This window comes from Rattus rattus, chromosome 1 (genome assembly GCF_011064425.1).
Source record: "Rattus rattus isolate New Zealand chromosome 1, Rrattus_CSIRO_v1, whole genome shotgun sequence".
In the NCBI taxonomy this organism is placed as follows: Eukaryota; Metazoa; Chordata; class Mammalia; order Rodentia; family Muridae; genus Rattus; species Rattus rattus.
The window spans coordinates 93,228,223-93,246,509 of record NC_046154.1 but is presented as its reverse complement, the minus strand read 5'-3'; the positions used below and the strand labels follow the sequence as shown (position 1 = coordinate 93,246,509).

The 18,287-nt window shown below is 41.6% G+C and overlaps 1 protein-coding gene across 6 annotated transcripts in view; it reads left to right on the top strand.

The window, feature by feature from the left end:
* Positions 1 to 18,287, top strand: part of Musk (muscle associated receptor tyrosine kinase) — a 90,624-nt gene that overhangs the window by 38,015 nt on the left and 34,322 nt on the right. For 3 of the 6 annotated variants that reach the window (XM_032889818.1, XM_032889803.1, XM_032889790.1), the window contains exons 6-7: positions 4,269 to 4,298; positions 9,981 to 10,105. In XM_032889818.1, the coding sequence (XP_032745709.1) occupies positions 4,269 to 4,298; positions 9,981 to 10,105 (155 nt within the window). The remainder of the gene's footprint in view (positions 1 to 4,268; positions 4,299 to 9,980; positions 10,106 to 18,287) is intronic. The other 3 variants (XM_032889780.1, XM_032889812.1, XM_032889796.1) reach the window with 1 other exon arrangement.

Below are 18,287 nucleotides of genomic sequence, written 5' to 3'. Positions count from 1 at the left end.
TGATGTGTGTATGTATATATGTATGTATGTATGTATGTATGTATGTATGTATCTATCTATCTATCTATCTATTTGCCTACCTACCTATCCATGTGATATGAGACCTCAGTTGCTGTTGAGAGAACTGGGACTTGCCAGTTCCTGCCTATCTCTTGTGTTTTGCCTGTCTTCTTGTTGGCTTAGGTATTGGGCTAGTTTAGACATCATCTGTAATACTGCTATGTATTGGCTCTAGTTCGGTGATTTTGAATTGTGAACTCAGCACTGTCACAAATATAGTCTCTGTGTTGTGTTTACATAGCATCGTACACCTTCGATCCTAGCCAAAAAGTTGAGGTGCAAGTCTATCCTGTGACACTTCTATTTCACAGAATAAATAAGGAGTGGGTGTATTATTGTTTCAACGGAGTCACAGGAAGTGCTAGTTAAAGTTGTTCTTTTTATCCATGTAGAAGACAGAATACTTTAGCAGGCTCGTTTGGATACTATAAACAAACTGCAGGTACAGGCACATGCACATAATAGCATCTTGTAGAGTACCCGGAGCCTGCTGTTGCTTCTGTGCTGTCACGCTATGCTGCATTGACTGGGTCCTAGTCACTGAGCTAAGAAAAGGACCAGGAGACCTGGAAGCTCCAAAGTGCTCATGTTCAAAGCAGCTGCCTCACACATCTCAGATTCTCTCCCCTCATGGTGACCTCAGTACTTTCCTCTTGCTCAAACTTCTCTAAAATACCTCACCACACTCTCCCCCAGAGCTGGCCAGGACACGGCTGGCTCCTCCTCCAAGCCCTCTCTGTCTTATTTTTGACCTTTGTCCTCATGATAACTCCTTCCCAGAGACAGGAAGTATCAGTGCCATCCAGCTAGCAGCAGAGAACTGTGCTTTCGGCTCTTCTGAGACCTCAGCCTCACTAGTGGAATCCCTGCTATGCCTTGGCTCATCTCTCTCCTGTAGCCAGAAGAATGCATGCTATCTGCATACTTCTGAAGTCTGCTTAATTCTGCTTCTTCATTTGCTTCACAGGGTCTCCATGACTTGTGTGATTTTACCAAGTTTATCCCTTTTATCTCCTCTCAGGGAATCTTTACTTTCCTTCTTCCTGACCTTTGATAGGCCTTCCAATTTCCTCCCCTGTTGTGGAACGGATGACTTTAACCTCACAAATGCACACACACAGGGGAAGTTGGAGAGGTAGACCTTAATAAGAAAAGGAATAAACATCAGTGGTGGGTACTTGTGATTTTCGGTGATATCAGCTGGCTGACTATACATATCACACATGAGACTTTGGATTCACAGAACGAAAGCGCACATAGTGCTTCTTCTCTTTAGAGATCTTAGACTCATCGTGCGTGTTAGTGTATCAAGGTAAGAAGAGCTAAGGAAATTCCTAAAATTAACAATCAGGATGGGGAGCTATTGGCTATTATGTTTGGAGACATCAAAACACTAATTGGACTTTTTTTTTTTCCAATTCTCCCCCCAGTGAAGGCAAGTAGGAAACAGGTCTTATGGGTAGTAATCAGGGGGATTACTAAAACAGGGGGATTATGTCTCTCCTCCATTTTTTTCATAAAGAATTGGCCAAAATGGGTTGCTAAAATGATCCTGAGTTCCCTATAAACTAACATATTGAAGAGAATAGTTGATGACTGTTGACCGAGGATGTGGAAGTAGACTGAGTACACCGTGTAGTTAGGGCAGGCACTGACTGTCTAGCCTAACCACCTCCCGGGCCAGTCAAGAAAATGGAAGGCAAGCCATCCCTTATACAAATGGCAAAAGACTTCTTAAAAACTATAGACTTTTTTTCTGTGAAAAATGATTCTATACTTCAGGAAAAAAAAAACAGCAACAGAAGACGGTTGCTACCCCCGGTTCTAACATTATGCCTTTCCCCAGAAGATTTAAAAGCTATTTGGAAGACACGAGTATAACACATAAAGCAATTAGATGAGAATTTATCAATTAAATCCAAATGAAGACCATGAGGTAGGAGCTTCAAATTGGCAGATGACAAGTTCAGAAGTCACTTGGAATCGCCATGGACACATGGGTCACATGGTGAATTTAGGACTGCAACCTGTCCTTGAAATGACCGGCAAGCTGCTCCACGGGGAGCAACCAACTTTCAATATGTTCTCACAGCGTAATCTTTCATATTTTTCTCTAAGATAACCCCAGTTCTGTGTGTGTGCATGTATTTATTTATATGTGTGTATTAATGCCAAAGCATGTCAGACATGTGTGGATATGTGCATCTATGCATAGAAAGGAGTTTTTATAGTTTACATATGAAGGTATGTCTTACCTACCTACCTACCTGGTTCTCAGTCCAACCTCCAAGCTTGTTTTCTAGAAAACAGCAAATCTCAGACACTGGTGCATCTCTTTGGTTGGTTCTGTTTAGCTGTCGTGTGTGTGTGTGTGTGTGTGTGTGTGTGTGTGTGTGTGTGTGTGTGTGTGTGTGTGTGTGTGTGTGGAGGAGGTCCTTTTCACGATTTTTCAGCCCTAATCTGGCTCACCAATGGATCTGTATTTATCTCTTCTGATAATGTCTGGGATACAAGCAGGGACTCTTCCTGGTATCGTAGAACACAGCTAAATTCCAGCACTCAAGAAGAGGAGACAGAGGTCCACGCATAGCATACGATGCACAGTGAGACGTCTCAAAACAAACCAAACAATAAAAATGCAGCGAAAACAAACCAGGGACTCTACAGTTTCTAAGTGTCTGTGTATAGAAGAAACTAAATCTTCCTCTGTACTTTGCCTGGCACTGTTAGGAATTCTATACAAACCAAATTTCTTCATCTGCACTCAAGGTTCATTTGATAGTCAACTTATTTTTGTAGTTGACATCAATTTATAAAGTGTTAGTAGCCTCTAGCCTGGATTCTTAAAGCAAGAAGATAAAACTAAATACTGTCGACTTCTTGGTGAAGGCAGGAGAGATCAGAGAGTGTCAGATCAAATTGGAGATTGGGTCTGAAGTACAGAATGGAGACACAGGTCACAGCAGAGGACTCCATGTCTGAACCTGAATGAGGACACTGCATTCCTGGCTCTGTTCTGGTTGTAGATCCCTGAGTCTTAGATGTGTTGCTTTGTTTTATATGTAAAAGAGCCCCAGTCACACCAACCATAGTCAATCAGAGAGTAAGTGGTGTATGACATATATGGAAATACCCATCATCTATGAAGAACTGTGCAAGCCTATTCCTGTCAGAAACAGTGATAACCAACAATATCACTATTTTTCCATATACATGCATACTGCAACTGACTTATAATTAAGTAAATCTTTTTTTTAAAGGTCTGAAAGGATTGGAACAAATAATCCTTGAGAGTTTTGTGTGATATGGTCAGAGTGAACATTTTAGAAAGACTAATTTGTTTTTTAGTTTCTCTTGGTTAGGGTTTCTAAAAAAGTGTACAAATTCCTCATCTTTTCTTTCTAACAGAGTTTTAATTTTTCTGTTTCCTTTCTTTCTTTCCTTCCTTCCTCTTTCTTCTTTCTTCTTTCTTCTTTCTTCCTCCCTCCCTCCCTTCCTCCCTCCTTCTTCTTTCTTTCTTTCTTTCTTTCTTTCTTTCTTTCTTTCTTTCTTTCTTTCTTTCTTTCTTTCTTTCTTCCTTTCTTCCTCTCCAGAGCAGCCTTGGCTAGTCTGTTCCCAGAATGCTTTGTTCTTCTCTACTCTCTGAGTTGCCTCTGCGGGTTAAATGAGAGCTCCAGATCTTTGTTGGTGGTAGGCCCTGGTTCTGCAGAAACCCCCTAATCCCCTGTTTACCACAACAGGAGTCTATTACCATAGAAATGATAGCTGAGATCCCACAGTCCACAGCACTGACTTCACAGCAGGGCCTGGTAAGATGAGAAGCCAGGCAAACAGAGGAACAGAATTCACTAGAATAGTAGGGACTCTGTTGCCTTGAAAGAAAGGGGGGATTGTCCTTGTCCACATTAAAACAAAAATGCATGAATGAGCTACGTCTTCGAGTATGCTGTAGTTTATTTTCTGTATAGTACTGCCTGACTACAAGTGGTAATTTGGAATCTTATGCCATGGGATCGTTTGCTTGCAAAGAAAGGTCAGTGCTTTCCCTTCGTTCATGGCATTCGTTTCTTATTGAAATAAGAAACAAGTAGAGTCTAATAAATCGTGCACAATGGATGCTCTGCGGTCTATGGCCTCCCTTCTCACCATGCATTGTTTTGTTTCTGTTTGTTGCCTGTGTGTCCATCTCCTCCTGTTCCTATTAACAGAAGACAGTGAACCCGAGCGGGACGCTAAAGGTATTTTCCCTCTTTCTGCCTTGCTGCTTCTTCTCAGATGCACAGTCTACTTCGGTTGCTTATTTTCCTGACCTTAAGTCCTATCATGTGGGCCATGGGAATAAGAAGTCACAGAGAACTTGAAGCTGGAGCTGCTTCCCTGTAGATGCAGGTTACAGGTCATATCACATTTCTTAGGAGAACATGGAATCCAGAGAAGGGTTAGAATCCCATCTTCCAAATTCTAGAAGCACAGCATGAGACTAAAGAAAAAAGAACGGACAAGAAAACTGATTCAACCATAGTTTGGGTTTTTTAACTTTCATATTAGGAAACCTGTGTTAGTGTTTTCCTCATTGTCCTGACATGCTAAAGGCAGAGGCAGCCTGAAGAAAGAGAGCTTTCGTTTGGCCCTGAGAGTCAAGGGATGCAAACCACTTTGGCTGCTGCAGCTCTATCTGCAGCTGCAAAAGGCCCATGCAACACAGTGGATCAGGAAGCAGAAAGCCTGGACCAGTACCACAAAATGCATGCAGTGCTCAAGGTCCGCCCCAGTGACCCAGTTCTGCTAGCTAACCTGTATGTCCTGACGAATTTAGAACCTGGGCTAGAGAGATGCCTCAGTGGTTAAGAGCCTTACTGCTCTTTCAAAGGACCCATCATTCACACTGGGAGGCTCACAACTGCTTCTAACTCCAGCTCCAGGGGATCTGACATCCTACTCTAGTCCTCAGGCACATGTACTTACACGTGCACACACTATGTGCATACTCCCCCACAATTAATGCACACATAATTAAAATGATAAAATAAATCGTCAAAACAAACAAACAAACAAACAAAAAAACCCCAAACCTCCCAAAACAGCAGTATCAGTTGTAGACAAAGTGTTCAACCACATGAGTGTGTGGAGGACATTTTAGATTTAAGGCATAGGAGAGGCCTAGCGAGTATTTACAATGTTTTCCTCTTTCTAGATACCAGGTTATTTACAACACCAATCAAGTAAAACATTCCACCTGGCAGTCTGGGTTAGTTTTAAGTCATCTCCCTTTCCCCTTTATTCCTGCCAGTCACTGATTGCTTGAAACCTTTACAAAGAACTCTCCAATGGAAGGTAGAAAATACTACAGAAGGGAGAAAGCAAGAGAAAATAAAATTTTTGAGATCTCACTGTTCCTTTGAAATAATCATTGAGAAATAGAGAACTGGCCAAAACGTGAGAAATCTCTTGAACGGAGAGGAGCGACTGGAGACCTGCCATTTCAAATGTTGGTCTAGGTCTTCGACTCCCTGTGTTTTCCATGACATCACAAGAACAACTATGATGGTCCTATCTCCCCAACACATACTGATCTTTAAAATGGCAATCATAAGACTAATTACAAATCTGAAAGTGATTTGGAAGATGAATGTGGCACCTGTTCAGGGTGTGAATAGAAGGATTATGCTTGGATTTGTTGCAAACTATATTGCTGTAGGATTCCTGACCTTCAGATAAGGCTGCAAATATGCCAAGAGACAAAAACCCAAAACATGTAATAGATTCTGTAAGAGAAAATCCTAAGGTTTTACACTGGCCATGTCTTTTTTTTTTTTTTTTTTTTAATAGTGCTGGTGATTCCTACCATACCTGCTCATGGGAACATGAATGAGGAAAAGTGGATAGCAAATTGGATAGTGATAAATCAGATCATCTATATCAAGAGGAGTTGTATAATATCAGAATAATTATAGAATTTCCCCAAAAACACTAAATGATTTCAAACTGCTATTCAGCAGTTTGCCTGTTCTTATAACAAAACAAATTTTCTTACACGAAAGTAAATTACAAAATAAAGACATTTGACACACATTTGTGGCTAACAAACAGATCTCACGTAGCTTCCCTGTTGGTGTAGAATGCATTCTCAGTTCGCGGCTACCCACCGAAGCAATGGGATCTGCTACAGAACTATATCCAAGTTCATTCCTGAAGGGGATGAAGTTAGCCTGACTTTTATTTTTGGTTGCAGCTGCTGGGATTGACGTGGACGGTTGTTAAATGTTTGGAATTTCTCTCAGCCCACCTTCACCTTTCACATTTAGAACTGGAAGCCAATACAGATGGGTAGAAACACATGGGCCTTACTGCTGATAAAGCTGGGTTGAAGTGAAGCCTTCTAGTCTAGCTAACAAGGAGACTACAACAACTTCTGCTGGTCATTCTTGCCTCTCCAGCCTTTCTTAAATCACATCTTAATGTTTGGGTGGAAAAGCCCTGACCTGGTAAACGTCTGGTAAACTTTCGATGACATATCAAGCTCTTTCCTTTCCTGTAGATAGGATAGGCAAGAGAATGATGGTCCAGCATGGCTGACTTTCACAAACTATAGATAACTTCATTTGCCTTATCTCACCAGGAAAGTAAGTCACTCACTCACTCACTCATCACTCACTCACTCACCCACTCATCACTCTCTCACTCTCCTCACTCACTCATTCATTTAATAAATACTTACCCTATACAAGGCAGGGTACATTTAGCGATACACAGAGACCTGCACATGCATAGGTCAGACTGCAGTGATGAGAAAAACAAGGCCAGACTTTTATAATGTTTGCATCCCAGGGAGAGGGACAATCACAATACAAATACATAAAGGACCCACAGTTGTCCAGTGGTGATAAGTGCTACGTGAAATATAACCAGAGTGAGGGGTAGGAAGGACCCTATGAAGACAAGGCATTTCAGTGAAACCTAAAATGTATGAATGATACTTAGAACCTTCTATGGGAGTAGAGGGAAGAAAGTGAAAGGAAGGGTTAAAGATGTCTGTCAATACTGCAAAGGGGACAAGAGAACTCGAGAGTGTGGGATAGACCGGCTTCATTGTAATCTACGGTCATTTTTTTTCTCTTAACACACTACACTTAATGCCGAAGCCCGCTTTGGAGAGAGCAACTATTTATTACCAGTTTTATAGTCATGGAGCCACCTATGTGGCTAGTAGTACCCATCACGTGTGCCCAAACAGAGCCCCTAGAAAGCTCTGAATCAGGCAGGATGGGGAATGAATTAGGTTCAGCATCATGATGAGCTGTGCAGGAGTAGCCGGCTGGCTTATTCTCTATCTCACTTTATGCTTAGCCGTGTTGTGCAGTATAGACCACCAAGGGTTTCACAATGTGGCAAACCTAAGTGGCAATCCATACAATGCAATAGCCTCCGAAACAAAAAGAAAGGCTGTAAATCAGAACGCAGCAAGCCCACCCCTGGTTACGACATTTCCAAGAAGAACTCAATGTTCCCGAATTAGAACACTTGCTTCTATAAATCAAAACAGGAAAAAGACTCTAGATTTCCTATTTTTTTTTCCGGTTTGTTTTACGGTCCTAGTCTTCAACTAAAAGGCCCTCTTTTCAAGTCCAAGGCTCAGCCAAACCATTAGAACACTTCTGTAACAAGACTGATACCAACGTGATCCAATTCCCCGGGCTCTCAAGGACCACGCTGTTCTTAATGCTCAGAGGCAGTGGGCTCCATGTGCTTCTGATTACAGTGACTCAGCTCAAAACCTGCGGGGCCAGCTCATGCACGCTCTATTGCAGCCACGTGTTAGAGCCGCGTGGCATAGCACAGGCCTCCATTACTCTCACCAGAAAACAAGGACAGTATGTGGCTAACCCCTGCTAGAATGCCGATCAGCCTGGGTTTGGCTGTCAAAAGAACACAGTCTGTGACCTCAGATTCAGTGGGGGGAAAATAAGTGAGCTCTTAGATGACATGTCCCTTAAACCTCTTTCAGCCCATAGCAGATTTCTTCCCTCTTACTCTTTATTTATTGAGGCAACTACATAATTTGCCATTTTAAGTTTTCTGTGTTCTGAGTTTGACAGACATGACATGGTCGCCAGGGTGTTGCTTACTGTGTCCCTGAACTCTGATTTTTTTGTTTAGTTAGATCCCAGGGCCTCTAAAGACAAGTTGTTGTTGTTGTTGTTGTTGCTGTTGTTGTTGTTGTTGTTTAGACATCATCTCATGTAGTTCAGGATGTCTTCAAACTTCCATGTAGCTGAAGATGACCTTGGAGGATGACCTTGGACTCCAATCCTCATACCTTCTTTTCCTCGGTGTTGGGATTACAGGCATGATCTACTCCATCTGGTTTATGTGGTGCTGGGGACTGAATCAGGACTTTGTATAACCTAGGCAGTCACTCTACCAAGTAAACTTCACCTCTAGCCCTCAATTTTACTTTAACAGACAGATTTTAACTGCACGTTAAACATTCACTACATTAAAAAAAATTGTATTTTTTAAGTACTGTTGACACTGAACGTGACATTTTTATTATTTTTCTGTCCCCCCCCCCAGTGTTTGGGTACAACATTTACATATTTAAAATGGGTGAACCCAAATGGTGTTATAAATAACACACCTTGGAGTCCTGAATTTCAAAAGATAGGAAGTCAAGTTAATTCCATTTTGCACCATTCTAAGATCCAGCTGTCAAGAGAGATCCTCACATTTTTATACCCTTGAGTGATGTGACCTTCTGAAAAGGTCAAAAGTCTGAGGGACTGCTGAGAAGCTCTAGCCTTGCTGTGGCTGTTTTGTCAATCTTCTGCCTTGTCCACATGAACTCCACAAATTTCAGTGAATTAGAAGAACGATGTCAAAGTGCTGTGCCAATTAGGGGTTAGAATTCCTGTGATGTCCTGGGCTCAGACCCCAGAAAACAACAGAAAAGAGCATAAAATATGTTGACAACCTAATAGGAAAACAAAAGGATTTCATAACAGCTTAAAAGCCTGTTGGGTTTGACATCAGACGGCATGAGACCAGGGTCATTCTCATCGCTGCTGTTACTCTGGGAAAGTAAATAAAATTAATGAGGATTCGGTTTCCACATCCGTAAAGCGCAGAAATCTAGTCCATCTTCTCAACCACCCGGTCCAGTTGATTCTGAGTGTCCACCTCTGCCTTTAATTCAGATGGAATTGCTAAGTCTACAGACTGAATTTTTTAATTGGTGAAGATGTATAACCATGAGGAATGCAGGAGACTCATACTCCTCCTCACGTTTATCTTAAACATTCCTTCTTTCCCTCAGTCTATCATCCCATTCTTTGAAATGCATGATATATTTTAATTTGTTCTCACTACTAGAGATAAAGTTGAGGATATAAAACATTAATCATTTCTTTAGTTTGCTACAGTGGTGTCCTGTGTTCATTTTCATCGTGAATTCTTCTGGGCACTTAATCCAGCAGGAAACAAAATAGACCAAGACGTTCTAATGGGGGAGCTGAAGAACGCACAAGTAGGAACTGACGAATAGAATATCAGATAGCCAGATAGCAGTAAGTGTATGAAGATCGTAAGACAGAATGGCAAAGGTGATTGGGAGTTATATACTGTGTGTTGGATGATTACAGCTCTAAGAAAATGTCCCTTAAAATGGGACATGAGTTATAGACATAAGGAACCCATCACACATGAGCACAAATGTTCTAAACTGAGTAACAATAAAGACAAACGTCTGTGATGGGAGTTAGCTCAGTGTGTCCTGGGGTGATGACAAACGCAAGGTCATAGCACAAAGAGCATGGAGGAGTGATCATATTCAGGGCACACAGTATGACTGGAGTTTTTAAAGTCCTGCCTTGCTTAGCCATTTCATAAGGAACAATCACTCATGCCCTTTGTTTTCCTAACAGTTTTTGCAAGAATCCTGCGTGCTCCTGAATCCCACAATGTCACCTTTGGTTCCTTTGTAACCCTACGCTGCACAGCAATAGGCATCCCTGTCCCCACCATCAGCTGGATTGAAAACGGAAATGCTGTGAGTGCCTTGTCATGGGGATGATTTGGGGAAGACCTGCCGGTGGCGACTTTCTGCACACAGCATGTACCTGTGGTGTGTGGTGATTTGAATAAGAACAGCCCTTGGTGCCTCACGTTTGAGTATGTGATCCCTACATGTTGGAACTCTTTGGGAAGGATTAGGAGGTGTGTCACTGAGAAGCTTAGGAGGTTTCAAAAGGCCATTTCCTCTGCCACTCTCTTTGCCTTTTGCACTCTCTTGCAGATCAAGATGTAAGCTCTTAACTGTTTCTGCTGCCATACATTTGCTCCACTGTGGTGGACTCTGATCCTCTGAAACCATAAGCCCCAAATTAAATGTTATCATTTGTAAATCGCCATATTTCTTTATCACAGCACTGTGATAAGCATACAGTAACTAAGATATAGTGTTACCATTTCTATCTGTCTCACTGGTCCTAGTTTACCAATGTTTAAAGCTGTCCTTGGTACCAGAAACCACTGGCATCGAATCCTGGGAGTTTACATTCTTCCCCGTATCATGTATCTTTTACTTTTTTGTGTAAAAGAGAAATGGTTCCAAAGTCCTTCCTACAACTAAAACAATTTTCATAAAATGTACCAGAAAAAGACCAGTTGACTGGGGGAGGTTACTTTAATGAAAAATAATCCAGGATTACAATCCATTCAATATTTCTTCTTTTTTAGTAATGCTAATCGTAGCTAATGTGATCACATGGTTATTTTGAGCCAGGCCCTCTTCTAAGTACTGTACATACAAGCATTCACACGTTCATTTTACAAACAAGTGTTGAGCCTCTGAGCATCAAATAATATTGTAGGCTCTGTGGCAACAAGAGCGAGAAAAATGAGAGACTATCCATGATGTCAAATGGTTTCTGTCCTTGTGGGGAAGGATAAAGAATGAAATCAGAGAGAATATGCGTAGCTTATGTTAGCTACAACAAAACAAAACAAGCAAGCGAGCAAACAACAACAACAACGAAAACCCATAAAGCTGGGTTTTATGAGTCGGAGAGTTGGGCCTTAGGACAAAGATTCCAGTAGCAGTAGAGTAGTTGAGTCTACTTGGGACAAAGACAGCTGGGAAGAGGCATGGATGTGATGACAGGGGAGACTATGTGCATAGCTGCTGGAAGATTACCAGACAAAGTCTCTGAGATAAGGGTGGAGACATGATTTCTTGGAGGAGCTGACAGAAGGTTTGTGTGGTTATAGACCAGTGAATGAAGAATGCAGGAATGAGGGGCACACATGGCCACTGGGAGTCAAAAGCGTTACTGCAGAGGCTGGGAGGCCACCTTGCTTTCCTTCGCCTGACATGGAACTCAACTGCAAGTCTGTTTCTATTGTCTATTGTCCCGTGACTCCTTCATCGTCCTGTTCCCTTGTGTGTCTGTTATCTTCGACTGACCACTCTTCATGGTACTGGACTGAAGATGTCTAATTTGAGGGCTGGAGAGTGGTACTTTCCTTTGGAATTGATTTTTGCTTCATTGTGTCAGGATCTAAGGGCTACCTCTAATCTTGGACCACTTAAGTTCTGAAGCTCCTGGTACATACCTGGTGATTATAACACAGGTGTGATACTTCAGGTGGACCATTTCACTTACAGCTAACATTGAGAGATCCTAACGTCCTGTGCTTTGATATCTTTCTTTCTTGTATCTAATTATTCTTTATATGCTGTCATTGCTACATTTTATTTTCTCTTCTCACTCCTTAAAGACAACCAAAAGAATTCAAACTTTCCAAAGTTGGGAAGTCTCTCAAGGGAAGAATATTTTTTGTATGTCATTTTTTTTCTGGAATTTTAATTTCTTTGCAATATGAAATTTCATCTGTAATAACTAATTTTTTGTTTTGTTTTGTTTTTGTTTTGTTTTGTTTGTTTGTATCCAGAATGGGAAATTAAACAGGACTCTTACTGCCATATTTTTAAAATATTGACTCTTGTCTATTTATGTTTAGTGAGAATATACTTTTTATCTTATCTGTAACCAAACCAACTTGAGGAAGAAAGATTTTAAGATGACAGCTTATAGTCCATCCTGAAAGGAAGTCAGGGCAGGAACCTGGAGACAGGAAACGAAGCTGAGGCCATGGAGGGATGCTGCTTGTTGACTTGCTTTCCATGGCTTGCTCAGTGTGCCTTCCAATACAGCCCTGGACCACCTGCCCACAGTGGGTTGGTCTCTCCCATATCAAACATAAATCAAGGGAATTCCCCACAAGACTGCTTGGTAGAACCAGTTCCCTATTTGAGGTTTACTCTTCCAAGACGACTCTAGCTTGTGTCAATTTGACCAAACAAAGCAAACCAAAAGATTAACCTATCACAGTTTTAAGATTGTGTTCATGAGGTAAAGAAACATATTTTCATTGCTTTGGTATAGACGCCATTTAAATCAATATAGTTTCTGGACGTCAGTTGCGTCAGCTGTTGGCGAGCATGGCGTTTTCACAGGAAATGACATCTCCCTCCTATTGTAGCACCTCTTCACTCCCTAAAGCACCACTACTTTTCGTTCGTTTCACCGTGGTGTTTCATCTTGCTCCATTTTTCTGTTCTGGATTATTGTATCTATTTTCTAAACTGGGAGCAGCCTGTTCTTTTGGTGAGCTCTCAAGATCATGTTCCAGGGACAGACGGTGTTAGGCCAGCCTCATGGAATCATCTGGCAAGCTCGCATCTTTTTCTTTGGTGCAGAGCCTGAGGCCAAGAGGCAAGTGTCTAAAACTCTGAGGCACATCCCGCTGCTATATGTCTGAGGAGAGCTTCTCTCTCCTCTACATCCTCTCTCTTCACCCTCCTAGACAGCAGATCCCTCTCTGTGAGATACTATTTACAGTCAACCTGACTGGACTGACATTGCCCCTGGAGATTTAGAAAGCACCAGAGTGTTAACTATGGATGTTATACAAAGAGTATTCACACTGGCTAGTCACCAACCAGAGACAAACTAAAACTAACCTCCGAACACGGTAATAAGCCTATGATGCTATAAAAGATGCGTCTGTTTCCCATCTCCCGTGCAAACTGAAATGTTGAACAGTCAGAGACAAAGAGCAGAAGAAAATCCAACAATGTGTCCCAAGTTGAAGACCCATCTCCTTTCTGCCCTTGTCAATGTTCATGCTTTGTTTTGGTTTTTTGTTTTTTTCCATGGAAATTTTTAGTAAGATAAATTTGAGGGTGACAGAAAGATTTTATTTTCTTTTACGGAAGTGGATACAGTAATTTGATGGGAATGAAAAAGAGCTGACTAAAGAGAAAGTCTTTCCATATTACAGGACCATCTTCATTGAGTTATTATAAAAAGAGCTGCTATGTAGGCATTTAACTAAACATTTAGAAAAAAATCGCATATCTCTCTTGCTTTGTCCAATACACATGATTCCTAAGAACCATGTAACAATCGAAAGTTTTTAAAAATGAGTTTTATAAAATAAACTGTGTGTATATGTATGTATATATATATATATATATGTACATATATGTGACTGTGGGGGGTTTTATATTCTTACAAATAGCTATATTTTAGCAGGATTTTTAAAGGGACATGATTTTGGTTTTCAAGTCCGTGAGCTTCGGAGTCATTTTATATAAATAACTGGTAAAACGAAATAACTGCATGAAATAAGTATTGGGGTAATTCAGTAGGCAACTTGAAAGAGGACAATATTTATAGCTAAGGGAATATAAAACAAAATGGAAATGCCTTTCATCTGAGTATGTTTTTTTCTATGATGCAGAGACAAACAATATTTAGTATATCTACAGAGCATGAACCTTCCCGGGACTGTTGTAAGGAGGTGTATTGATCTGCTGATTTGCTGGAGCAGTAAACGTTTCATTGAGCACTTGTATGTAAATCAATATTACTCTTGTGCCTTAAACATTACAGAAAAATATAGTATACATATAATATAAACATATATAAATATATATTAAAAAAAAACCTGTCGGTCATACCTGTTACATGAGGTATTCCCCACTAGCTGGAATTACTTATAATGTAGGGCCACTGAAGCCCAGATACATTCTAAGGCATTTCTGTGTTGAGGTGAAGTCATGATGTTACTAGATTATCTATGGCTACAGATAGACTATCTCTAGTCAGCACTGTCAGCAGATCAATGACCCACACAAATGTTGTACAGGTATGCACGGTCTCAGTGGAAATTAGGATGTCTATCTGATAGAACTTTCTATTTTACTGACTCTTTAAAAATATTTCTTTTAAAAAGCTTTATTCTAGTGTGTGTGTGAGAGAGAGAGAGACAGACAGACAGACAGACAGAGACAAAGAGACAGACAGAGACAGAGAGAGCATACACATGCGTGTACATGCTTGTGGGTTTGTGTACATGTGAGTGCAAGTGCACAAGGAGTTCAGAAAAGGGCGTCAGATTCCCCGGAGCTGGAGTTACAGGCAGTGTATGCTGCCCATCATGACGTGGGTGCTGAGACCCAAATTAGGATTCTCTGCAAGAAAACGTGCTCTTAACTACTGAGCCATCTCTACAATCCCCCCAAATTCCATTACTATATTTTTTTCTGTAATATGTTTATATGTAATATGTATATATTTACTCAGAGAAATAGTTACTGCTGTCAAGTACATCAGCAGCTCAATCTATGTCCTTACAAAAGTCATCACTATCAGAAAGACAGAATATTTTAGCTTAGTGGTTCTCAACCTTCCTAATGCCGCGACCCTTTAATACAGTTCCTCATGTTGTGGTGACCCTCAACCATAAAACATTTGTTGCTACTTCATAAATGTAATTTTGGTAGTTATGAATATATATATATGTATATATATATATATATATATATATGTAGCAGATCTAATGTGTGATTCAAAAGGGGCCGTGGCCCACAGGTTGAGAACCACTGCTCTATCCAGAGATAAGAATTCTGGCTTCTTTAGTTAAGTGAACCAGAGTGATTTAGCAAAAACATCCTTACTGTAAATGTCAGATATAATCACCTGAGTTAAGTCTTGTCAGTCCTTGGTTACTGCAGGGCCTGGGTTCCAGAACTCTCTATGGATTACACATTACTAGGATGTTCAAGCCTCCATGTCCAATCTTGTTGTGTTTGCACCTAACCAGTGCATATCTTCCTCTGTACTTTTAATCATCTCTTAGTACAAATGCTATGGAAATAGCTGTGGCACCATTTTATTTAGGGAATACTGACAGGTTAAAAAAAAATCTCATACCTGTTCAATGTAGACATACTTTAAAAATATTTTCACAGCAAAATTATTCGAATCCATGTAGTCCAGACAGATGTGCAGGGCCACTGTACTGGTGGACTTGAAACACACCTTGGTAAAAGGTCACAGGAATCTGAAGTTGTCCTTTTAAACGTTTAAAACCCAGAAGCAGGCCAAATGATCCAACTAGAGGACAGAGGGTTGCTTTTACGTTTAGATCACCAAAAATTCTAAATTGTTGGTCTGAACAAGCTACAAAGAGAGAAAGAAAAACATTCAAACTATGACTAACAAGGCCTGCTGTGCGTGAGTCATGTAGAGAATCAAGAGAGGTCTCTGGCAGCAAGAGGAAACGCGCTTAGAAACCACATCACCCTGACCAGAGAGCTTCACAGTGGCCTGGGCTCTCCACTGAACTATTCCAGCACTTGGATGGAGAGCCCAGGAGGCTTAAAGAACTCTTCTTCTTTCTGTGACGCAGGTTTCCCGTGACCCTGTGACCTCGGGTGTGTGTGTGTGGGGGGGGGTGTTTAGGAATGTCATGCTTAGGTGTGAAATGGTGGGCAGCTGTATCTGAATATTTTAATAAATCCCAGCTCGGGGTTCCTTCTTGCCTAACCTCATTTATGTTCTCAGATGAAAGGCACGCACACAGCCTTTATATTTTAATTTGCCTTAAGAAGCACAATAGTTGCGTAACCTCCGTGTTGTTAGAATCTACTTTCTATCCACAACCCCATTATTACTTACTAATTTCTACGTTCTGTCTTGGCTGCTCTTCCCAACTGAGCAGCCCTCTGGGCCATGTTCTCTTGGCCCTTTCACATGGCAGCTCTGGTTTTCCCTCCTGCAAGCTCTTTTACTTTCATGGCCGCTCTCCCTCCCTCCCTCCTCTCCCTCCCCTCCCCTCCCTCCTCCCCTCTCCTCCCCTCCCCCTCCTCCCCTCTCCTCTCCCCCTCCCTCCCCCCTCTCCTGCACACTCTCCTACAGCATGGCAGCTCCTTCTCCTCTTCCCTCCTTGTAGTTCCAAGACTGGGGAAACCTAAACCCCACCTATTTCTCTTCTCCCCACCTATTGGCTGCTGGCATCTTTATTTACCAATCAGAATTAACTAGGGCCAGGTTCCCAGAAGCTATTCGTAGACTCCAGATCTTGGACCCGAGCACTTAGCAGGTAGCATTAGGACATTGCCTGTTTCTGAGTTGTTCACGGCAGTACACAGCTCTTCTTCTCCGAGGAGGGAACCAACCTGGCAAAGGAGGAAAGCAATCGCTCCACAGCTTTGCTTCTGTCAACTGAAAAGAGGTGGTCTTCACAAACAAGATATAAAATCCAAAGCACACGCACGCCTACAGCCTACAGACGCTCAAGTATCAGGTTGTCTTATTGCTGTTTCGTAGCAAAACCGGAGAACGTTTGCGGTTAAAGATGTCCAGCTCCTTAGGCCTGACACAAAAGCTTGGGTCTGTTAGATGCTGGGCATCTGATAAATATGATAACAAAGAATACATATGAGGGAGGTAGTGAGACCCAAAGTATAGCCAGTGCTGTTTAGGCTGTACCTACTTAACCTGGATGATGCATACCTATTAAAGATATTTCTCTATGCTTTGTCAGTTTCCCAGAGACCAGATTACTTATGTGGGGGCAATGCCCTAATGTTTAATCTGACACGGGAAGTTTTCCTAGTGATTGAGACTAGTAATGAGGGTAGAGGATGGGAAGACAGAAAGTGTCTAGTGCTGGGGACCATTAGACACTAGGACGAATGCTGGTCATAAACTGAGTGTAGCTGAAGAGGCACAAAAGAGGCACATGAGTCTGAATGCCCCAAAACCCACATAAAAGCTTGCATCTGTAATCCCAGAGCCACTACAGAGATGTGGGAGGCAGACTGACAGCCTCCAGTAGCTATTAGATACAGTACGCATGAGATTCTGTCTCAAGCAATGTAGAAAACAAGGCTAGCCATCCAAAGCTGTCCTCTGACCTGCACACATGCCCTGTGGCACCCCCACCTAATCTATGCACACGTACACATCACAACACACATGCCGTACGCATGCGCACGCACATGCGCGCGCATACACACACACATTTCAAAAATTAAGATGATTACATCTCAGAGCTTCTCCACCCTCTTTTGCTAGTTTGAGAAAACCTGCACGCAAAATAGTAAGAAAACTCTCTTCAAATTTCCCATTCTTAGCCACATTCACACTGAGGGATTTATTCCGGGGAAGCCAAACTGAACTCACCTTGGTGCCAACATCCAGTCTTCTAAAACATCATTGGCTAATTCTCTAATTTTTCTCAATCACTTGAATTTCCTTTAAACTGGTATCATTTTCCCTTCACCTAAGTAGTGGCAGTTAATGAACAGTTATTGAAAACGTGCCATGGTGCTTAAGAATACAGAAGGAAGAATTGCCACTTCAAAATAAGCTGCCGTCTTAACAGTGACATTTGTTGATTTGTTGAGGTTGTAGCATTCACTTTCTGTTGCCCTGACAAAATATGTGAGAAAAACAACATAACAAGGAAGACAGGCTCATTCTGGCTCCTGGTTTCAGAAGTCTGGGTCTAGTCATTCGGCTTCCTCAGGATGTGATTCAACACAATACCTCCATGGCTGTGGCAGCGTGGATGAGACGGCTCTCCTCAGGAACTGCTGTGAAGCAGAAAGGGAAAAGGTTAGGGCGTCCAACATCCCCTTCAAAGCTATGTGCTTGATGATGTAACTTTTCCTTGGTTCTGCCTCTCAATGCTTCTGCAGCTTCCTGACATTACCAACGGTAAATGGATTTACTAAATTCTATTAATTCTTAATGTGACCCTGCCAGTCCTCTAATATTTGAGGCAGGGTCCAACGGGTTTTTAAAATCAGCTCTAGCATGATTACTGGGTAAATTACTCCTTATCTATTTTTCTATAAGCCAGACTGTTAATTC